The 24,914-nt window shown below is 38.9% G+C and overlaps 2 protein-coding genes across 6 annotated transcripts in view; one reads left to right on the forward strand and one right to left on the reverse strand.

Moving 5' to 3' along the window:
• The window catches only part of SPTA1 (spectrin alpha, erythrocytic 1), a 65,998-nt gene extending 54,137 nt beyond the window's left edge, over positions 1-11,861 (forward strand). For 4 of the 5 annotated variants that reach the window (XM_060142275.1, XM_060142276.1, XM_060142273.1 and 1 more), the window contains exons 42-51: positions 652-861; positions 3,223-3,519; positions 4,347-4,459; positions 5,612-5,629; positions 6,099-6,150; positions 8,545-8,732; positions 9,625-9,678; positions 10,064-10,210; positions 10,995-11,139; positions 11,678-11,861. In XM_060142275.1, the coding sequence (XP_059998258.1) occupies positions 652-861; positions 3,223-3,519; positions 4,347-4,459; positions 5,612-5,629; positions 6,099-6,150; positions 8,545-8,732; positions 9,625-9,678; positions 10,064-10,210; positions 10,995-11,139; positions 11,678-11,803 (1,350 nt within the window). In that variant the 3' untranslated portion in view covers positions 11,804-11,861. Of the gene's footprint in view, positions 1-651; positions 862-3,222; positions 3,520-4,346; positions 4,460-5,583; positions 5,630-6,098; positions 6,151-8,544; positions 8,733-9,624; positions 9,679-10,063; positions 10,211-10,994; positions 11,140-11,677 lie in introns of all 5 variants that reach the window. The other variant, XM_060142272.1, reaches the window with a different exon arrangement.
• Positions 11,862-17,434: 5,573 nt separating this feature from the next.
• On the reverse strand, positions 17,435-18,359 carry LOC132515442 (olfactory receptor 10Z1-like). The gene is given in 3 exon segments (XM_060141860.1): positions 17,435-17,778; positions 17,781-17,873; positions 17,876-18,359. Coding segments are annotated over 3 exon segments (921 nt in total).
• Between the last annotated feature and the right edge of the window lie 6,555 nt (positions 18,360-24,914).

Here is a 24,914-nt window from a genome sequence, read left to right on the forward strand (position 1 = left end):
GTGACAGAGAGTATTACTCTTAGTTTGCTACTATTTCCTTCTCCCTGGAATTTTGATCCCTCAAGTTATAGCTACCTGAGTTACATTCTGATCCCTTTCAAACAGCTGATTTTTTGTACTTTTATCCAGCATTAAAAGTTGTTCTCAAAGGGAGAATTGGTCAAATACATACCACCCTGTTAAAGCTGGAAGTGGAACATCCTGAATTTTGTGATTCTGATATCATTTGCATACACACATACACACACACACAATCATTTGTATAACTGGCACCTGTATAAGGTCTTTTGTTAGTTTGCATACTCCCACAATGTCTAGTGCTAATTAGAATGCAAAATCTAATAAGTGATATAAAAGAGTCTTAGAATATGAGCCTTAAGAAGAATTTAGTTTTGATTTGGAATATCACATCATGCTCCAATACTCCCTTCATATTAATTTTGTACTAATCTAAAATCCAATTTAAAACACTGGAATTTAACTATAATTCCAATCCCAAATGTTTACAAACGTCTCTAAGTCCTATTTCATTTTCCTTGGGCATCACTCTAAACTCTTGTATAGGTCCAATCTGGTGGAACCCAGGTATGAATGACCCCTTGGACTCTGCATTATTTTTCTGTTCACAACTTCTCTATGGGTCTTTCTCAGGACACACTGCATGCCAGTCTGCAGAGCTTCCAGCAAGAGAGACTGTCTGAGATAACTGACCTGAAGGACCAACTGGTGGCTGCTGAGCACAGCCAGACTGAAGCCATTAAGGAGCGCCATGCTGCCCTGCTGAGGCTCTGGGAACAGCTGCTGGAAGCTTCTGAAGCCCACAGACAGGAATTGCTGAAAAAACAGCTGCCCCTACAGAAGGTAAAAAATAAAAAAAAAAGGTGAACCACCATTAGGCCTCAATTATCTGTACCTTAGCCATGAAATCCAGAAATAGATACTGGAAACCGTGTTTGAATACTATAGACATTTAAGTGAGTACATTGCAAAGAATCAGGAAGACATTCTTATGAGCAAGAAGTAATTCATTTTTTTAGATTGATAGGGAGTATTTTTTTGACTGATTTATCAGTTATCCATCTGACTTATGATGGAAACCAGGTACATATAATGGAAACAGGTAGGTGAGACAAGGGATAGAAGATCTTACTGTATGGAAGAACTAATACTGGCATGTAGGAGTCAAGGTTATCCTTGTCTTTTTTGCTAACTCAAATAAAAGGAATATTAGACAAGTATAACTTGTGTTCTCATCTTTCCTAGCTAGGGGACCTTGCCTGTGTCACTTAACATTTCTGAACCTTGATTTCTCTATTTATAAAATAAGGTAATATCACCAACATAGCTATTTCTATGTTATTACTATTAAAAGAGATAATAGATCTGAAAATGCAATATAAACCACCATGTTCTACATGGATATAAGTTTTAAAATGTTTTTTCTAGTGGTGGCTGCTAAGGTATTGGATGTTGATGATAAAAATATTAATAGTAAAAGGAAGTCAAGATGGTCAGTGAAATTACTGAGTATTTCTAGACCATAAGAAGTATTGTACCTGGCAACAAGTTAAGGTAGGGAGTTACAGGAATCAGAAAACACACAAATACAAAATCAGATCCTTAATTAATTTCTACTCTATTGGAGGACATGGAACCTACAGAAATTAATCTTAAGTGAAAAGTTAAAGCAATTAATGGAAAACTGCATATCCATATCTATACACACACACACACACACACACATATATGTACATACACACATTCTACATAAGAAGATACTTCACGTTCTAATTCTATTTTACTCAATTTTCAATCTGCAAAGAGTTTTATTTTATTTTATGATTTTAAAATCTTTGTAAAATATTCAGTTGATACATAATATTATGAAAATAATATGACATTATTTATAGGTTTTCATGTCCTTCTTGGGTAGAGGCAATATTAGTTTTCTCTGTGTTTGGTCTATTTTAGTGTATAGATTGCTGAAATGAATACAGAGAAGGTGTAATGGTGTAATACCTTTGCAATCTCCTTCCATTTGGGTCAATTTTCTCCTCTTTAACCCCTATGTTTGGAGATGAAAACTTATTTTCATATCTGTATAACGTAACTCTCTTTGAAAGTACAATCTGCTGACCCAAAATATATGATGTATTTTATTTCCATTTTTGTTATAACTTTATTTATTTATTTATTTTTGGCTGCGTTGGGTCTTCATTGCTGCGCACGGGCTTTCTCTAGTTGCGGCGAGTGGGGGCTACTCTTTGTTGTGGTGCACGGGCTTTTCATTGCGGTGGCTTCTCTTGTTGTGGAGCATGAGCTCTAGGTTCATGGGCTTCAGTAGTTGTGGCTCGCAGGCTCTAGAGTGCAGGCTCAGTATCTGGGGCGCACAGGCTTAGTTGCTCTGCAGCATGTGGGATCTTCCCGGACCAGGGCTCAAACCTGTGTCCCCTGCATTGACAGGGAGGTTCTTAACCACCAAGCCAACAGGGAAGTCCCTATGTGATGTATTTTGTATCTAAAACTTTTCTATTACCTACTGTTTGGGAAAATCCATGCTATTTCTCTCATTTAGAAATTCAAAGTCATTCAGAGCATATGAATAACTCCAAAGAGTATTGCATGGATAAGGATACAGATTAGAGGGTAGGAAATGGGTTTAAGCAGGGGATTCAGGCATGAGATGAGCCTTGAACAAGGTTTAGAAGGAAGATAGGATGAGTACTCAGTATACGCAAACAGACATCAAAGAAGTGTGGTCTGCAGAAGATCAGAGGAGAGAAAGAAGAAATGCCTATCCCACAAATTGATACTTTTTATTCAATCAATTATCCATTCATTCATTTAACACTTATTTGTGCATGTTTACTATGTGCCAAGTAGACTTGGAACACAGACATCAGAACAAGAAATCATGAAATCTTATCATTGCAATCTACCCTAGCCACTTTTGGAATCTTATAGCTAATATAATCCTAGAAGTCATCCAACTTCATTTGTAAGTGTTGGAAGAAGAAGAGAAAATGCTAGGATCAGGGCTTGTACCTTGAATTTACATGTCCATCCATCTGATCACATGGTCTCCATTGGTTTTAGTTCTGCCTTCTTAGAGTGTTGGCCCTGAAAATATTTGAAGACCGTCATTTTTTTTATCCTCAGTCTTCTTTTCTGCTGACGAGCTTTATCAGAAAAGATGGAGGTGTCTTTTTTTTTCCTCTCTAGGCCGAGGATCTATTCATGGAATTTGCACACAAGGCTTCAGCTTTCAACAACTGGTGTGAGAATGCTGAGGAGGACCTGTCAGAGCCTGTGCACTGTATCTCACTGGATGCAATTCAGCAGCTGAAGAAGGACCATGAGGACTTCTTGGCCTCCTTGACAAGGGCCCAAGGAGACTTCAACTATTTGCTAGAGCTAGACCAGCAGATTAAGGCCTTAAATGTGTCCTCTAGTCCCTATACGTGGTTAACAGTGGAGGTGCTAGAAAGGATCTGGAATCACCTATCTGACATCGTCAAGGTAGCTTGGGGCAGAGCAGAGAGTTCCTTTGGCTATAGTGAGCATGATCACTTGATATATTATCCAAGTTTGGGGACTTTTGAGAAAGAAAGGAACACTATTAATAATCATATTGGGACAGCAGTCATGCACTGAGACAATCTAAGAAAAAATTTGGAAATATGTTCACAACAGGCATAGCCCTATGCCCTATAGGTTAGAGTCTCAAGCATCTGGATGTTGAGTGGTGATTCAAGGAAGCAAGCACAAGCTCCAGGAGATGGCTCTAAAAATAGGTTATGAGAAGTTCATGAAGCTTGCATATATCTTTACAGTATATATACTCCAAGGCATTCTCTATTTTATACACATCTCCAAAAGTACCTTTTTAATGTGTTTGTGTTTAATTTTTGTCTGTATATAGTAATCCTCATTACTGAAGCTATGGAAAGTATTTTAAAAGTTTACAAAGAAAAATTTCACTATAAAATCACCAATTTCATTTGGCAACTCATTATCTTTTCCTTTAAAGCTACATTTATGTTCATTTAGATGAAATTTCAACTGGAAAAAATTTGAGTTGAAGAAAGATTTGCCTTTGTTACTAGTTTATTTGTTACTGGGCTTGGTAACACCTGTAAGTACTTATGGGAAGTTACATAAGCTTCTTTCACATTTCTGAGATGAGAAGAGATGGGCTGGAAGAAAAGTAAGCACACAGGCAATAGTATTGGAAGATAGGTGAGATTTGGAAGAGGGAAGATGTGCAGGTGAGACTCAGAAACAGTTATTTTATTCAAAGAAAGGCCTGCAATGTGCACATTACTATCTGTGATTTGGGGTTTTAGGAAAGGGAGCAGGAGCTGGAAAAGGAAGAGTCAAGACAGGTCAAGAACTTTGAGATGTGCCAAGAATTTGAACAGAATGCCAGTGCCTTCCTTGATTGGATCGTGCAGACCAGGTGTGCTGTGATACCCCCAAACTCATGATCCCTATACTATACTTTCCATTTACTATAAGGATGAAATACATAACTGAGGGAAGGAAGGGGAACTCTTACAGTATTTATGCTGTCCTAAAATCACCATATCCTGTCTGTGCTTTGTATTTGGAATCGACTGTACTCTAAATCAATCATTGCAAAATTGAGAAATGAGAATTTCATCTCGTTGCCCATTCTGTATTCTCTCCTTGATACTTTTTTTCCCTCTCGCCTATAATTACAGTCCAAAAATAGTAACAGTCCCTTATGTTTGCCTTCCCCTTTGTACTTTACAAAGTATTTCTATGATCCATTATCTCAACTTTCAGAGCAACCTTGAAAATTGTACAGAGCTGATCCTATTACCACTGTTTCCAAATGTGGAAAGAAGTTCAGTAGATAAATTGACTTGATCAAGGTCACATATGTATTTATTGGCACAACCAGAGCAGAGTACACTGTGACTACTTCATAGGAAATTATTATGTTGCTTGACTACTAAAACAGTGAAGAGAATCAAGTGAGATAATATATGCTAATTGCTTTTATTAAATTCAAAATGTTCTATACATGAAAATAACATTTGCATCTTCTGGGGCAAATGGCTTGGAAAAGAGGAGACTTAGAGGGTATAATAAATGAGTAAATGGTCAAAGGTGGTAGACTATATTCAGCAGGTGAGTCAGCATTATGGAGTTAAAGTGTTGTTTTAGGCAATCCATGCTACTGTTCCTACAAACCCATTGACAAGGATAAATCAGAAAATGAACAAAAAGAAATTCTGTATCACGGCTAAATAAAACATCTGACGGAAGGCAGAGGATATACAGCTCACCCTCCTCTGCCTCTGGTTTTGGTCCCTCCTCCCCTGGCAGCAGGTGCCCAACACTGAACATATCACCTGACACCTGAGCCCTTCATCCTAAAGTAAAGAGATGCACAGAAGGCTCTGAGCTTCTCAGTGTGGGGGACATTTTGGGGACAGTGGCTGGAACAGGTTCATACTTTCTAGGTACAAAGAATTTAGAATGTATCATAAATCTGAAGAAAGAAGATCATTTAAGTAAACCATGTTAACATGTGATTTCACTTTTCTCTCTTCTGATTCCTGATCTGGACCTCCATATCCAGGGATTACTTTCTGGATGGGTCAGTATTTTATGTTATCATGTTTGTTTTGTTGTATCATTCTGAAAGAATTAGTTAAGGAGGCCTTAGTACTAAAGCATCTTCATCCCATTGCAATCTGATGGTCCCTAAGTAAAATGTGGGGTAAGAAAGAGAAGCAAAGTGTATATCATTCTGGCCCTACACCCCACTAGGTGAAGTCTTGCCTACATTAGGTTAAGGGTATATTTGAGAATAATAACTAGGAGGGAAGTATGGAAGCTTTCTCGTAGGCAGAGAAGAACTGGGAGAGCTTTACTTTCCTTTTCATTTGTTGCCAATAAACAGAGAGGGTTTGGTCTTGTGAAAATTTGGCATTGTGAAGATTCATTTCAGAAAAGCTATATAACTTGGAAGAACTATAGAAGTGTAGGGGTTTTGAGTTGGTCTGTTTGTGTAAAATACTGACCTCTGATATTATAAGTAATGTATTCCTCTGGTTCTTAACTAGATCTTTGCTGAAAGAAACAGGAACTCTAGAATCCCAGCTGGAAGCAAATAAAGTAAGTAATGTTCATTCATTAGCTCTAAACATTGCTGGAATTACAAAGAGTGCAAGAAAAACTACTCAAAGGAAACTGGTGATTCTTTTAGGTAAGTCCCCTGGCCCAAAAGTCAAAAGCCTAAGTCTCTGGTGTCAACCCTGCCAACAATTTGCATTCTAACCTTTGGCCACCACTTCATGGACATGGATGTCAGTTTGCTTAAATCTCAACTTCAATTTCTGTATCTATACAATGGAGTCAATAATAGCTACATTATAGACTTACTCTAATGATTAAGTAAGGGAACAAATGCAAAAGCTCCTGGCCTACAACTTGTAACATTGACAAATTTCTGTTATTATTTGATGTGGTAAGAAAATAAAATTGAATCTAGATTATCTCTTAATAATTGAGTGAAGCAGTGGGCTACACCTCCTAGAGAAATGGAAATAAAAACAAAAATAAACAAATGGGACCTAATGAAACTTAAAAGCTTTTGCACAGCAAAGGAAACCATAAACAAGACCAAAAGACAACTGTCAGAATGGGGGGAAATATTTGCAGATGAAGCAACTGACAAAGGATTAATCTCCAAGACATACAAGCAACTCATGCAGCTCAATATCAAAAAAACAAACAACCCAATCCAAAAATGGGCAGAAGACCTAATAGACATTTCTCCAAAGAAGATATACAGATTGACAACAAACACATGAAAGAATGCTCAACATCATTAATCATTAGAGAAATGCAAATCAAAATTGCAATGAGGTATCACCTCACACCAGTCAGAATGGCCATCATCAAAAAATCTACAAACAAGAAATTCTGGAGAGGGTGTGGAGAAAAGGGAACCCTCTTGCACTGCTGGTGCAAATGTGAATTGGTACAGCCACTATGGAAAACAGTATGGAGGTTCTTTAAAAACTACAAATAGAACTACCATATGACCCAGAAATCCCACTACTGGGCATATACCCTGAGAAAACCATAATTCAAAGAGTCATGTACCAAAATGTTCATTGCAGCTTTATTTACAATAGCCAGGACATGGAAGCAATCTAAGTGTCCATCAACAGACGAATGGATATAGAAGATGTGGCACATATATACAATGGGATATTACTCAGCCATAAAGAGGAAGGAAACTGAGTTTAGGTAGTGAGGTGGATGGACCTAGAGTCTCTCATACAGAGTGAAGTAAGTCAGAAAGAGAAAAACAAATACCATATGCTAACACATATATACGGAATCTAAAAAAAAAAAGAAAGAAAGAAAATGGTCAGAAGAACCTAGGGGCAAGATGGGAATAAAGATTCAGACCTACTAGAGAATGGACTTGAGGATATGGGGAGGGCGAAGGGTAAGCTGGTACAAAGTGAGAGAGTGGCATGGACATATATACACTACCAAATGTAAATAGATAACTAGTGGGAAGCAGCTGCATAGCACAGGGAGATCAACTCGGTGCTTTGTGACCACCTAGAGGGGTGGGATAGGGAGGGTGGGAGGGAAGGAGATGCAAGAGGGAAAAGATATGGGGACATATGTAAATGTATAACTGATTCACTTTGTTATAATGCAGAAACTGACACACCATTGTAAAGCAATTATACTCTAATAAAGATGTTTAAAAAAATAAAATAAAATGGCCAAAAAAAAAGCAGTTGGCTAGAACAGTGTTTTTAACCTTAACCTTATTTTCTTTCCCCCCACCACCAGAATAAAAATTTAACTAATTAAATCTAATTTATCCCTAATGAGAGAACTTAATGCTAAAAAGATGTTGTCAGACAGGATTGATTTTTGGAGGGCCACAAACCATTGTAATATCTAATATGTTTTCACAACTACCCCTCTTATTACAACAATTCACTCCTCCCCTCTTTAGGAAAAGACATTCCCCTGTTCAGAAAACAGGACCTAAATGTAGATGTTTGGCATATAATATGCCTGAATGACAGAAGAGTCTTGTGGAAGTCTGTCCAAGCCAATGAAGGAGACTGAAGTGTGAACACTGGGAAGTTTAAGTGGACCTCAGAGCTCAACCACAATCAATAGTACAAATAATTCATGATGCAAATCACTGGGAGCATGGATCCTGGAAATCCTACCCTTCTTTATCTGCAGTATATAACTGTTGATGCTTAGATTTATATATTACAGATTACCAGAATGATAGAAGTCATGTCATTTAACCTTTCCACCACTTTATAAACGAGGAATACAAATATAAGTGAGGTGGTTTTCCTGAGTAGTTCATTGTTTACAGAGGACAGGAAATTTCCTGAAGATAATTGAAAAGGAGAAGTGAAGGGAAGTCTAAACTTATCAGCTTCTTACCTTCTGTATCATCCCTAGGTTTGGATCTGGTACTCTGGGTGACTGCCTCTCTTCTTTGTCTTTTTCCAGAGGAAGCAGAAGGAGATCCAGGCAATGAAGCGTAAGCTGACCAAGATTGAAGACCTGGGGGAAAACTTAGAAGAGGCTCTGGTCCTGGACATTAAATACAGCACCATTGGGCTGGCTCAGCAGTGGGACCAGCTCTACCAGCTTGGGATGAGAAGGCAACACAGTCTGGAAGAACAGATCCAAGCCAGGTATTGAGAACCCATGGCCAGGGCTGGGCAAGGGTGTGGGTGGTGTTAGGTATTAGAAACTTAGCTCCAAGAACTGAAGTTTGGGGTACAGTATACAGGAGTTGCTTCAGCGATAGTACACTCACTATCCCCAGAACCGATATTCTCTCTCTTTACTGACCCACAGAATGACTATTTCTCTTTTTATAGGAGGCTATTATAAACTGGGACACAGTGCTCCCAAACCCCTGTGTCTACTCACCATCCATTTCTCTGAGTCTATTCACCATCTATGACCTCTTCAGAAAGCATTCCCTTTTGTAAAATTCCCACCGAAATGTCTAGAATGAAATAAATATTCGAAGTATAGAGCAGAAAAGAAAATTTTCATTTTTTTTCTAAATAAATTAATTATATCAGAGCAGCCTTGTTCTCCATAGCTTTTTTGGCAGCATTAGTTATCTGGATCAGAGATTGGCAAATTTTTCTGTAAAGATCTTGATAATAAGTACCATACAATTTGTGAGACATATAGCCTCTGGTTTAACTACTCAACCCTGATGCTGTGAAGAGAAAACATCTATTGATAATTCATAAATGAATGAGCATGGACATGTTCCAGTAAAATTTTATTTATGGACACTGAAATTTGAATTTCTCACCATTTTTAATGTTTAAGGAAACAGACTTCTTCTTCTGATTATTTGTAATCATGTAAAAACCATTCTTAGTTCATTGACTATACAAAAGTGAGTGACTGACTGGATTTGGCCCATGGATCATAGTTTGCCAACCCCTGAACTAGATCACTTGACTAGCATAATAGTCACTAAAATTCCTCTCTTATTCTTATGGCATGCCTTTTTATATTTCTCTGTTTATTTCATGGGTTAATTTTTGGTTTTCCTTTCAGAGACATCACTGGTCTGAGTGAGGAGACACTACAGGAGTTTGAAACAGCCTTCAGGTGAGTATAACTTCATAGTTGATTGGTTCTTTGTTTTCCAGACAATCAGAATGAATTTCCAAGTAACTATTATTTTTTCCCTCAGTGTGATTTAGTAGGATCTTAAATGAAGATGTAGGTATGTTATTTAGCTTCAAGTCTTGGCTTTTAGTATGTCTATGGGATTCCTTGCTTTTAGGAAATACTTTTACTTTATGTTCAACATTTTATTCATTTCCCTCCATCCGTTAGGTTTTAAAAAAAAGTGTGGATACACAGGCAAGCTCTCCACTCAACTGATAAACTTATGGAATGTTACTAAAGCCCCAACTAGTACAAAAATAACTATTCTTTTCTTTTTTAATCTGATTCCTATTGAGCTTGATAAAATGTTTTTATTCTTTAGGCACTTTGATGAGAATTTGACAGGTCGCTTAAGTCACAAAGATTTCCGGTCCTGCCTGAGAGGGCTCAATTACTACTTGCCCATGGTGGAGGAAGGTGAACCTGAGCCCAAGTTTGAGAAATTCCTGGATGCTGTTGATCCAGGGAGGTAGGAGGAAAACCAAGGGCCAGACCATAGCAGGGAATGAGGCTTGGGGAGGGGTGGGGGGCAAGCACAGAAAGTAAAATCCATAAAATATGAAATTAATTCATATTGAGAGTAGGAATATACAGACTACCATAAATGAATTGAGCAGCTTTTGGTGCCCTTTTAGGATTATCTCAGAAGTTCATGGCACTAACTCCAACTCAGGCACCAGCTCTGCAATTTGTTCAATTCCTGGTTTATGTTTGATCTAGGAATTTCAGCTGGTTCTGAGAAAGGAACTTGAGAGAATAATTCCTTCCCTTGTGTAAGATCTTAACGAGACGTGGATCATTCAAAGGCCAGCTCCTGCGGATGGGGTTGTTGTGTGCTTGTGAGGGTGGGACAGAGTCATAGAGGGATTACGTTACTATTAGAGACCAATTCTTTCTTACACCAAGGACCAAAGAAGATCAGAAATAGAGGTCTTCAACTCAACTTGAAGAGCTTGAGATACTTAGAGACTGGTGCTAGTGGAAAATCCCCAAATTCTACTTAGAGAGTCAGGCTGACTGACCCATGTGGAAACAGAGGCTAGAACTTAAGAAACTGTTTATTTGGCTGTAAGGGCATGAGGATGTGGGTCAAATAGAGATAATAGCCCCATAGTCTCAGAGAGCTGAGATGGGACAGACACTTGGAGAATCCAGCTTCTCTCTGTCTCTGAGACACTGAGTAGGATGAGAAAGGGATCTGCCTTCCTCTTTGTCTTGAGAGGGGACAATTCCTGATCTATTTCTCCCAACAGAAAGGGCTATATCTCACAAACCGACTATACCGACTTCCTGATCGTCAAGGAGTCAGAGAACATCAAGTCCAGCGATGAACTAGAGGATGCTTTCCAAGCCCTGGCAGAGGGCAAGGCCTATATTACCAAAGAGGACATGAAGCAGGTCAGATTCCAGTTTGCATCCACTCTCATTACACTCTCATCATAATCAACATTTTGCTCATCTCAGGCTTGGCTGCCTACTAACCATAGGCAACCACATTCCCCTCTCCGACTTTTTCTCAGATAGTGTTATGCACTGGATATCATTTGCTTTGATCACTCATGTTGTCTTGACACAACTCAAAAACCTACAGTCAACCTCTAACGACTATCAGTGTCAATCCCAAACATGCTACTTGGTTTTTAAGGCTATTTATTTATCCTGTTTATTTAATAAGCCAAATTTAGAGAATGGTGTAAATAGTGCAGTCAGAGTGAGATGGGACTCTTTGGATAAGAACTAAGTTGAAGAGATGAGTTGGTCTTATTCATTAGAAATTATAGATTTCTTTCTATAAGAAAAGCACGTGATAGGACCAGGACTGGCTTCTTCTTCCAAAGTCTCTCCACTTCCTGAGTTTAGGGCATATTAGAAGCCCCAAATAGCCAGCTATTTTTAATCCTTATTACTGTATTTCTTTTTTTTTTTTATGTTTCAGGCCCTAACCCCAGAACAAGTGTCATTCTGTGCCTCACATATGCAGCAATACATGGACCCACGGGGCCGAAGCCAGCCTGCTGGCTATGATTATGTTGGCTTCATCAGCTCCTACTTTGGCAAGTGATAAGCAGCTATTCCTGGGTCAGAGAATCTTGATGTTGTGGGAAGTATTGGGGGATGAAGGAGACAGGCGAGTACAGAGGGTGGAAAGATAGTTGTGTGTGTGTGTGTGTGTGTGTTTTACATTTATTGCAGGACCTGAAAAAATTCTTGGGCTTGGGAGATAAAGGCATTAACAAAATTGGAGGAGAGGAGGCCATGGGTTTATTTTATATGCAACTAGTCACTGCTGAGGAGTATTAAACAAGGTCTCTATTTTTCGTTTGTTGCGTTCTACCTATCCTTATTATTTTGTGTTTTTTCTGATTATAGAATAAAGTATTTCCTTTAAAAAAACATTTTTTAAAGTTCTTTTTGATAGAACAATATGAAGTAAAATGTTCCTGACTCAATTGGGTTTCTATATTTCTGAGAATTGTACTGTCATCTAAATATAGGCAGCTAATTACACTGTAAATAAATGCTTGGGTGCAGTAGATACATAAGATCCAAAATAAACTACAGTGTTTCTTGAGCTTGAAATGTGTTTAAATTCTTACATTTGAAAATGGAGATATTTGATATTCTAGGAAACCCCAATATTTTAGTCTATAAAATGGAATCACACAGAGAAGACCAGCACAGCACACATTTTCTTCTCAATCTGTCCATTTTTCATACTTCCCCATTAGAGTGAATGTTATTACTCTCAGAACAGCAAAATATGGGCATGGCAGGTCTTCTTTTTGTCCTGTATGTCCCTGAATTTTCTCCAAAATTTTAATGTGATAAAAAGAATCTTTGTTTTGATTTACTTTTATCTCCTATTATTGTTAAGAGTCAGTAGAATTTTTATAGAATTAAGGAAAAAAACAAATGACCCAATTTTGTTCCTATTTATGGCTGAGTAATACTCCTTTATATATATATATGTACCACATCTTCTTTATCCAGCCATCTTTTGATGGATATTTAGGTTGCTTCCACGGAGTGAAGTCAGAAAGAGAAAAACGAAGATCGTATATTAACGCATATATGTGGAATCTAGAAAAATGGTACAGATGAACCTATTTGCAGGGCAGAAATAGAGACACAGACGTAGAGAACGGACATGTGGACACAGAGGGGGAAGGGGAGGGTGGGATGAATTAGGAGATTAGGTTTGACATAAATACACTACCATGTGTAAAATAGATAGCTAGTGGGAACCTGCTGTATAGCACAGGGAGCTCAGCTCGGTGCTCTGTGGTAAGCTAGAAGAGTGGGATGTGGGGGAAGGAAGTCCAAGAGGGAGGGGATATAGGTATACATATAGCTGAGTCACTTTATTGTACAGCAGAAACTAACACAGCATTGGAAAGCAATTATACTCTAATAATAATAATAAAAAGCTCAAAAAGAAAAAAGAAAAGAAAAGAAAAAAAAACAAGAGGTGGTGCTATTTCCAAATAATTTCCAGACCAGGTTTGATCTGAACAGGTTTGAATGCTGACATTCTGTTCTGACTTGTAAAAATTTATGCTGTCATTTGCTTGTGAGGAGACTTAGTTCATTTCTTTGCTCAGTATGAAACTGCCTAGCTGTTTTTGTATCCTGCAGGAACAGTCTCCACCTCCCAATCCATGTATATTGCCACTTGGTTACCATTTCAAGTCTCAATCCCATTCTTTGTATAGAAATTAGTCCTTGCTAAGGGACAAATCCTGTCACAGGAGCCATTTAAAGAAATTTTGGTTAAAATTATAAAGCTGTCTTTGCTGCTAATAATGTATAAGTGTTTCTAGTGATTTTTGCTTAAACGATTGGGTACTATGAAGTATGACAATAAAAAAAAGTATTTCAAAAAATGTTCATAAATGTCTAAATTGTGTTACCAAATTATGAGTTACCAAATATGATTACAGTTGAAAATATTCATAGCCCAGTAGGCCATCAAAAATCAGTATCATTTAATATCACACTGCCCGAATACGGAAAATCTAAAAATGTATGTTTGTAATAACCAAAGGCAGAGGTGACTATGGTTTTATTCTTCTCCTGAACCCTGCCAAGTATCTGTAAATCCTAAATCAGATTATTAGGCATGTGGTGAGTCTTTAAGGCAAAGGACCAGTAGTACCATCTCATAAAAAGAGATTAATAATATAGAAGCTAAAGAAGATAGTATTTATCTAAAGAATCAACAGAAATTCCCCAAGCAAGCAAAAAATGGGAATTATCATACATAATTGTGGACTATAAATATTCAATTTATAATATTATAACAATTAGAACTTGTATCAAATTTTCCTCTTGATCTCAGGGTTAAGTTCCTCATATTTCAAACAGATCTTTTCTTGACCTTCTGTTTACTTACTTTGAACTGGAATCCCTGCTGCTCCTTGGTAACTCTCTTCTTTACAATTTATAGAGGGGAGCCTGCCTCTGGGACCCAGCCCTGTGGCTACATTCTTGATTTTTCTTTTATGATTCCTACTGCTTGGTTGGGACCCAAATACTATTCCACTCTTAACAGAACTCTCTCTTTTACATTTTATGGGCTTCCCTGATGCTAAACATTTGCCTGGAAGCCATCTGATTCTTTTTTCCTATAGCCTGATCCATTTCCCAGTACCTACTCTTCTCGGGTCTCTGGATCTAGGTCCATCTTCCTACACTCTCCAGTCAGACACTGTGCCAGGTAACAGCACTTTACTCTTCTTTGGCTGGTTATATCATGAAATATAAGATGCTGGACACTGCCGGCGCTGGCTTCTGCCAGCATGAACTGGGTAACAAATATGTCAGGCTAAAGTGATACTGCCTAGAAACTCCAAATAATAAAATATGGTCATATTGGGTGTTTCATGTATGGCCGACTCTGTTCTAAAGATTTTATCTTAATCATCACAAAAAGGCCTACAAAATAGATACTGTTAAAATTTCATTTTGCCATTGAGAATGGAGGCACAGAAATGTTAATAAACTTCCTCTAGATCACACATCTAAAAAGTGGCAAAGCTAGGCTTTAAACTCAGGAAATCTGACTCTAGAGCTTTATGGAATTAATTGTCTCTTTAAAGAACCATGAGTTGGCGCTTCCCTGGTGGCGCAGTTGTTGAGGGTCCGCCTGCCGATGCAGGGGACACGGGTTCGTGCGCCGGTCCGGGAAGATCCCACATGCCCCGGAGCGGCTGGGCCCGTGAGCCATGGCCGCTGAGCCTGCGCGTCCGGAGCCTGTGCTCCGCAACGGGAGAGGCCACAGCAATGAGAGGCCCGCGTACCGCAAAAAAAAAAAAAAAAAAGAACCATGAGTTGGGCATATGTGGTCATGTTCACATCAGAGGGACCTCTGCTTTGCTATGTGTATATGTGTGTATATACCTGGGAGGAGGATTTGTTCTTTTTAAGCACATGGCCATATTTGTAATCAAGGGAGGGAATTTGAATCACCTAGGCACATTTTGTAAACTATTCCTGCCTGTCACCTCAGATCAATTGTGCCAAGGTCTATGGAGATGGCTCCCAGGAACATATACTGAAAGATCCCTCACGTGATTTAATACCCTTTCATACTTAAGACTACCACATTTGGAAGGTAGATTGACCTTTGAGTATTACATAGCAATTTTTAGAACATCTTTACCCATCATTGCTGAGTGTGCATTTAGGGAATGTTATGCTAGATGAACTGAATACATTTTGGAAATGAATTTGCTCAAATACCTCAATGCAATGAGGAGATTACTTCCAGACCTAGTGAAAAGGAGCCTAGAGTACATGGCTTTTCTCCCCTAACCCAAGTCCTTTCTGCCATTTAACTAAATCTCCTACTTCTCTACAACCTATTCTCTTCTCTTGGACTAGCTTTCTTCCTGCCAAATTTGATTTCCACTGAATTCTCCCTAGAGGATGTGTTTCTTCCCTGAGAGCATGGAAAATTATGGATTCCTATCTGAAAAACATTCCCCCAATGTAAGTTCTTTCCTCTCTCTTAAGTCTTGTCCCACTTTTAACTCATTGAAGAATCACACGAGTCCTACATTTTCAGAATCTCTTATGTTTCCATTTCTTTCAGTTTCCAATACCTCTATCCTTGTTCAGGTCTTTTTGCTTTTCTTTAAATGATGGCAATGGATTTCTTACTGACCTTCTTGGCTCTGTTTTCTGCTTGCTGAGATTTATCATCCTCTCTGCTGCTGGATTAATCTTCCTAAATCACTTCCCCAGATTCAATTCCACTCTCTGCTCAAAGGTATACTGTGTCCTATCTTCCACTACCAAAAGCATCAAGTCTGAAGCAAGGTATTCACAATGCTCTCCTCAAAGAAATCTTAACCCAAGTTAACTTCACCCATCATTTGTGAGATATTTTTGTCCCTCTGGACAACTCACCACACTGTAATAAGCCTATATTGTCTTGCCACTGAGACTGTAGTTATTCTGTTCTGTCTTCTTAGAATATATGTACTTTATTTCCACTTACTGCATTCAAAATTTACTCATTCTTTAGGAACAAGTTCAAGTACTACCTTAGATATGAAATCTGCTCTGATCCTCTACCGAGAATAACCTCTCCCTAAACTAAAAGCCAGTATCACTTTGCTTAGCACATTATTAATAGTAGCAGCTGACATTTATTGGAAGATTATTATGATCCAGTTATTGCACTAAATTATTTGCACGTATGACCCTGTTTAGTCAGGAACACAAAACTATGAAGTTACAACCATTTTACAGGTGAGGACTTTGAAGCTGAGAAAGATTAAATAACTTACCCAGGGTCACACTGTAAGTGGCAGAATCTGTATTCAAACTCCTTCCTGACAACTGTGTGAATTCATTCCACCTTTTCTTATCCCTAGAAATGTCTGGTACCATGCATGACATATTGTGAGTGGAAAGTAAAATAGGCAGGATAGAGAGTTCCACCATAGATTCTAAAGAGTAGTATCCATACTAGGGAGTGACACAAGTGAAGAGGTCCTCACACCCAAGATTAGGAGGCCATTAGAGAGCAACAACTATTATTGAGGAAAATAGGAAATAAATCTATTTTCTGAAATAGAAGTTACACAACTAGAAGAGCCAATTAAAAAGAAGAGGGCAAAGTAATAATGAGCCAGAGATAAAAAAGACAACTACATAAAAAGATTAAAGACACCTTTTGGGAGAGAAAAAATAATAATAACTGACCTCTTCATTTAGGAAAGCATTCAAACTTATTTGCCAACCTGATAGTCACTGAGTTTCAGATCTTGGAAGAATATTATTGGTCAGATAATCTAATTATGTAATGATTTTAGAAATCTCTACAGTATCCCTGGCCAGCCCTGCTTTGAACTTGGGCACTTGAAACTCCCCTCATCTTGTTCAGCTCAGTTAGAAAATTCTTAATGAACTGGGATTCAGGAACTAAGTGTGGTGTATGCGAGGCTGAAAGTGAAAATTCAGATTCTGAGATCAGTGAGAGTTAAGCACAGTAACCAGAGCAGGAAGCCCTGCATCTGCATTCCCCAGAAGCCCTGGGGGGGCATGCAAGAGACAGGATGGGACTCTCTTGGGGAATTGGAGGTGGGGTAGCTTTGGCCTAAAGCCCTGAATATCTGGCCCAGTGGCCTGTGTTTCTGGTGTATGTCCAGCCTACATAGAGGAGACTATCCCATTATGGTAGCCTTCATCTTTTACCCAGCAATCTCCCTCAGAAAGCATTTCTCAGGGCTGTATGCACAGCCCGATTTCTTAGACTATAAACAGTGGGATTGAGGAGAGGAGTCACCACAGTATAGGTGACAGCAATAAGGTGGTCCCGCTCAAGAGGGTAACTGGCTTTTGGTCTCAGGTACATGAAGGAGGCACAGCCATAGTGAACAATGACCACTGTGAGGTGTGAGGGGCAAGTAGAGAAGGGCTTCTTCCTCCCCTCATTGGAGGGGATCCTCAGGATTGCTGTCAGGATGTAGGTGTAGGAGATAGTGATGAAGGAGAAGGAGACCAGGAGGACCAACAGGCTGAGGATAGGATCCCTAGCTCACTCAGGCCTGTATCTCCACAGGCCAGGCTCAGCACGGGCAGTGTGTCACAGAAAAAGTGCTGGATCTCATGGGAGCTGCAAGTGGGAGGTGGAAAATGACCAGTATCATTCCCAGCCCAAAGAGATACCCACTCAAGAAGGAGGTGCCAACCCGGCTGGCATAGTGTAGTGAGGCACAGATGGCTACATATCTGTCAAAGCCCATGACAGCCAGGAGGAAGCAGGTGGTACAGACCCACGAAGCAGAGAAGAACATTTGGACAGCACAGCCCCCATAGGAGTTGGCCTGCCCACCCCTGACCAGGCTGGAAAGCATCCTAGGGATAATGCCCAAGGTATAGCAGGTCTCAGAGAAAGGTAAGAAGGAAAGGAAGAGGTACATGGGGATGTGCAGATGGCTGTCAAGCCTGATGATTGTGATAATAAAAACATTGCTGATCAGGGTGAAAAGATACAGGGAGAGGAACAATGCGAAGAGCAGGAGCTGCAGTTCCCCAAAGCTAGAGGAGCCCAGGAATACAAAGCCCCTGCAGAAGGTTGCATTGGTCTGCTCCATTCTGAGTGACATCCCTGATAGATTTGATTCTTTCCACCTTGCCAGAAGATGCCTTGTTTCTTTAGAAGGCAAAATGAGGTGGATTCTCATTTCTTTGTACCTGTTGTAACTCAAAAAGAAAACTCTTTTTTAGACAGCAATAAACTTCAGAAATACACTTATTAGACACATGGGTGTATGGATCTATTCTCACATGTGTATATGTGCATACATGACTACAAATATACACAATATGCACATATGTGCACATACATACATGACTACACATATGCAGGCACATATATACATGCATACACATACAAAGCACTCACACATAATTATGCACATTTTACACATTCAAAACTCTGCACTGGTTAGGGTCTGCAGGGAAGGGGAGAGGCAGCACATGGAAAGCAGGGCCTGTGGAGTGTAGAGTTCTGGAGTATGGTGGAAAAGCAGGAAACACAGTGAAAAGCCATTCCAAAGTGACCTGTTAAAAATTAAATAGAGGGGGAGAAACCAATATGGCAGAGTAGAAGGACATGTTCACTCCCTCTTACGAGAGCACCAGAGTCACAACTAGCTGCTGGACAATCATCGACAGGAAGACACTGGAACTCACCAAAAAAGACACCCCACATCCAAAGACAAAGGAGAAGCCACAATGAGACAGTAGGAGGGGTACAATCACAGTAAAATCAATCCCAAAACTGCTGGGTGGGTGACTCACAGACTGGAGAACACTTATACCACAGAAGTCCACCCACTGGAGTGAAGGTTCTGAGCCCCACATCAGGCTTCCCAACCTGGGGGTCCGGCAATGGGAGGAGGAATTCCTAGAGAATCAGACTTTGAAGTCTAGTGGGAATTGATTGCAGGACTTCAACAGGACTGGGGGAAACAGAGACTCCACTCTTTGAGGGCACACACAAAGTATTGTGCGCATCAGGACGCAGGGGAAGGAGCAGTGACCCCAGGCGAGAATGAGCCAGACCTACCTGCTAGTGTTGGAGGGTCGCCTGTAGAGGCGGGGGGTGGCTGTGTGGCTGTGGCTCACCATGGGGATAAGGACACTGGCAGCAGAAGTTCTGGGAAGTACTCCTTGGCATGAACCCTCCCACAGTCTGCCATTAGCCCCACCAAAGAGCCCAGGTAGGCTCCAGTGTTGGGTTGCATCAGGCCAAACATGCAAAAGGGAGGGAACCCAGCCCCACCCATCAGTAGACAAGTGGATTAAAGTTTTACTGAGTTCTGCCCACCAGAGCAACAGCCAGCTCTACCCACCACCAGTCCCTGCCATCAGGAAACTTGCACAAGCCTCTTAGATAACCTCATCCACCAGAGGGCAGACAGTAGAAGCAAGAAGAACTACAATCCTGCACCCTGGGGAACAAAAACCACATTCACAGAAAGATGAAAAGGCAGAGGGCTATGTACCGGATGAAGGAACAAGATAAAACCCCAGAAAAACAACTAAATGAAGTGGAGATAGGCAACCTTACAGAAAAAGAATTCAGAATAATGATAATGAAGATGATCCAGGACCTCGGAAAAAGAATGGAGGCAAAGATTGAGAAGATCCAAGAAATATTTAACAAAGACCTAGAAGAATTAAAGAACAAACAAACAGAGATGAACAATACAATAATTGAAATGAAAACTACACGAGAAGGAATTAATAGCAGAATAACTGAGGCAGAAGAAGGGATAAGTGACCTGGAAGACAGAATGGTGGAATTCACTGCTGCGGAACAGGATAAAGAAAAAAGAATGAAAAGAAGTGCAGACAGCCTAGGAGACCTCTGAGACAACATTAAACACAACAACATTTGCATTATAAGGGTCCCAGAAGGAGAAGAGAGAGAGAGGACCAGAGAAAATATTTGAAGAGATTATGGTCGAAAACTTCCCTAACATGGGAAAGGAAATAGCTACCCAAGTCCAGGAAGCACAGTGAGTCCCATACAGGATAAACCCAAGGAGAAACACACTGAGGCACATAGTAATCAAACTGGCAAAAATTAAAGACAAATAAAAATTATTGAAAGCAGCAAGGGAAAAGTGACAAATAATAAACAAGGGAACTCCCATAAGGTTAACAGCTGATTTCTCAGCAGGAACTCTACAAGCCATAAGGGAGTGGCATGATATACTTAAAGTGATGAAAGGGAAAAACCTACAACCAAGATTCCTCTTCTTGGCAAGGATCTCATTCAGATTCCATGGAGAGATCAAAAGCTTTACAGACAAGCAAAAACTAAGAGAATTCAGCACCACCAAACCAGCTCTACAACAAATGCTAAAGGAACTTCTCTAAGTGGGAAACAGAAGAGAAGGAGAGGATCTACAAAAATAAACCCAAAACAATTAAGAAAATGGTCATATGAACATACATATGGATAATTACCTTAAACATGAATGGAATAAATGCTCCAACCAAAAGACACAGGCTTGCTGAATGTATACAAAAACAAGACCCATATATACACTGTCTACAAGAGACCCACTTCAGACATAGGAACACATACAGACTGAAAGTGAGGGGATGGAAAAATATATTCCATGCAAATGGAAATCAAAAGAAAGCTCAGTAGCTATACTCATATCAGATAAAATAGACTTTAAAATAAAGAGTGTTACAAGAGACAAGGAAGGAGACTACCTAATGATCAAGATATCTATCCAAGAAGAAGATATAACAATTATAAATATATGTGCACCCAACATAGGGGCACCTCAATACATAAGGCAACTGCTAACAGCTCTAAAAGAGGAAATCAACAGTAACACAATAATAGTGGGGGACTTTAACACCTCACTTGCACCAATGGACAGATCATCCAAAATGAAAATAAATAAGGAAAGAGAAGCTTTAAATGACACAACAGACCAGATAGATTTAATTGATATTTATAGGACATTCTATCCCAAACAGCAGATTACACTTTCCTCTTAAGTGTGCACGGAACATTCTCCAGGACAGATCACATCTTGGGTCACAAATAAATCCTCAGTAAATTTAAGAAAATTGAAATCATATCAAGCATTTTTTCTGACCACAATGCTATGGGATTAGAAATGAATTACAGGGGAAAAAACTTAAAAAACACAAACACATGGAGGCTAAACAATACGTTACCAAACAACCAAGAGATCACTGAAGAAATCAAAGAGGAAATCAAAAAATGCCTAGAGACAAATGGCAATGAAAACACGACAATCCAAAACATATGGGATGCAGCAAAAGCAGTTCTAAGGAGGAAGTTTATAACTATACAAGCCTACCCCAAGAAATGAGAAAAATCTCAAGTAAACAATCTAACCATACACCTAAAGGAACTAGAGAAAGAAGAACAAACAAAACCCAATGTTAGCAGAAGGAAAGAAATCATAAAGATCAGAGCAGAAATAAATGAAATAGAAACAAAGAAAACAATAGTAAAGATCAATAAAACTAAAAGCTGGTTCTTTGAGAAGATAAACAAAATCAATAAACCATTAGCCAGACTCATCAAGAAAAAGAGGGAGAGGACTCAAATCAATAAAATTAGAAATGAAAAAGGAGAAGTTACAACAGACACCGCAGAAATACAAAGCATCCTAAGAGACTACTACAAGCAACTCTATGCCAATAAAATGGACAACCTGGAAGAAATGGACAAATTCTTAGAAAGGCATAACTTTCCAAGACTGAACCAGGAAGAAACAGAAAATATGAACAGATCAATCACAAGTATTGAAATTGAAACTGTGATTAAAAATCTTCCAACAAACAAAAGTCCAGGACCAGATGGCTTCACAGGTGAATTCTACCAAACACTTAGAGAAGAGCTAACACTCATCCTTCTCAAACTCTTCCAAAACATTGCAGAGGGAGGAACACTCCCAAATTCATTCTATGAGGCCACCATCACCCTGACACCTAAACTAGACAAAGATACTACAAAAAGGGAAAATTACAGGCCAATATCACTGATGAATATAGTTGCAAAAATCCTTAAGAAAATACTAGCAAACAGAATCCAATAACACATTAAAAGGATCATACACCATGATCAAGTGGGATTTATCCCAGGCATGCAAGGATTCTTCAATATATGCAAATCAATCAATGTGATACACCATATTAACAAACTGAAGAACAAAAACCATATGATCATCTCAATAGATGCAGAACAAACTTTTGACAAAATTCAACACCACTTTATGATAAAATCTCACCAGAAAGTGGGCATATTATGTTGAACCTACCTCAACATAATAAAGGCCATATATGACAAACCCACAGTAAACATCATTCTCAATGGTGAAAAACTGAAAGCATTTCCTCTAAGATCAGGAACGAGACAAGGATGTCCACTCTCACCTCTATTATGCAACATAGTTTTGGAAGTCCTAGCCCTGGCAATCAGAGAAGAAAAAGAAATTAAAGGAATAAAAATTGGAAAAGAAGAAGTAAAACTGTCGCTGTTTGCAGATGACATGATACAATACATAGAGAATCCTAAATATGCCACCAGAAAACTACTAGAGCTAATCAATGAATTTGGTAAAGTTGCAGGGTACAAAATTAATACACAGAAGTCTCTTGCATTCCTATACACTAATGATGAAAAATATGAAAGAGAAATCATGAAAACACTCCCATTTACCATTGCAACAAAAAGAATAAAATACTTAAAAATAAACCTACCTAGGGAGACAAAAGACCTGTATGCAGAAAACTATAAGACACTGATGAAAGAAATTAAAGATGATACCAACAGATAGAGAGATATAAAATGTTCTTGGACGGGAAGAATCGATATTGTGAAAATGACTATACTACCCAAAGCAATCTACAGATTCAATGCAATCCCTATCAAATTACCAATGGCATTTTTTACGGAACTAGAACAAATCATCTAAAAATTTGTATGGAGACACAAAAGACCCCGAATAGCCAAAGCAGTCTTGAGGGAAGATAATGGAGCTGGAGGAATCAGAATCCCTGACTTCAGACTGTACTACAAAGCTACAGTAATCATGACAATATGGTACTAGCACAAAAACAGAAACATAGATCAATGGAACAAGATAGAAAGCCCAGAGAAAACCCACCCACCTATGGTCAACTAATCAATGACAAAGGAGGCAAAGATATACAATGGAGAAAAGACAGTCTCTTCAATAAGTGGTGCTGGGAAAACTGGACAGCTACATGTAAAAGAATGAAATTAGAATACTCCCTAACACCATACACAAAAATAAATGCAAAATGGATTCGAGACCTAAATGTAAGACCAGACACTATAAAACTCTTAGAGGAAAACATAAGAAGAAGACTCTTTGACATAAATCACAGCAAGATCTTTTTTGATCCACCTCCTAGAGTAATGGAAATAAAAACAAAAATAAACAAATGGGACCTAATGAAACTTCAAAACTTTTGCACAGCAATGGAAACCATAAACAAGATGAAAAGACAACCCTCAGAATGGGAGAAAATATTTGCAAATGAATCAACAGACAAAGGATTAATCTCCAAAATATATAAACAGCTCATGCAGTTCAATATTAAAGAAACAAACAACCCAATCCATCCAAAAATGGGCAGAAGACCCAAATAGACATTTCTCCAAATAAGACATACAGATGGCTAAGAAGCACATGAAAAGCTGCTCAACATCACTAATTATTAGAGAAATGCAAATCAAAACTACAATGAGGTATCACCTCACACCATTTAGAATGGGAATCATCAGAAAATCTACAAACAACAAATGCTGGAAAGGGTGTGGAGAAAAGAGAACCCTCTTGCCCTGTTGGTGGGAATATAAATTGATACAGCCACTATGGAGAACAGTATGGAGGTTCCTTTAAAAAACGAAAAATAGAATTACCATATGACCCAGCAATCCCACTACTGGGCATATACCCATAGAAAACCATAATTCAAAAAGACACATGCCCCCCAATGTTCATTGCAGCACTATTTACAACAGCCAGGTCATGGAAGCAACCTAAATGCCCATTGACAGATGAATGGATAAAGAAGGTGTGGTACATATATACAATGGAATATTACTCAACCATAAAAAGGAATGAGATTAAGTCATTTGTTGAGGCATGGATGGACCTAGAGACTGTCACACAGAGTGAAGTAAGTCAGAAAGAGAAAAACAAATATCATATATTAATGCATGTATGTGGAACCTAGAGAAATGGTACCGATGAACCGGTTTGCAGGGCAGAAGTTGAGACACAGATGTAGAGAACAAACCTATGGACACCAAGGGGGGAAAAATGCGGTGAGGTGGGGATGGTGGCGTGTGGATTGGGCGATTGGGATTGACATGTATACACTGATGTGTATAAAATTGATGACTAATAAGAACCTGCAGTATAAAAAAAAACAACCAAACAAACAAAAACCAAAACTCTGCACTGCATATTTACTATTAATATTACATCAATGGTAGTATTACATTACCATTACAGTGCACATACATTGTAAATGCATGTATTTTCAGACACCACATACCTATGTAGATATGTACAACACACATACATTCATACCAACCTCGTACACAACACTGCCACATAATA

The sequence above is a fragment of the Lagenorhynchus albirostris genome, chromosome 2, assembly GCF_949774975.1.
Source record: "Lagenorhynchus albirostris chromosome 2, mLagAlb1.1, whole genome shotgun sequence".
NCBI lineage: Eukaryota > Metazoa > Chordata > Mammalia > Artiodactyla > Delphinidae > Lagenorhynchus > Lagenorhynchus albirostris.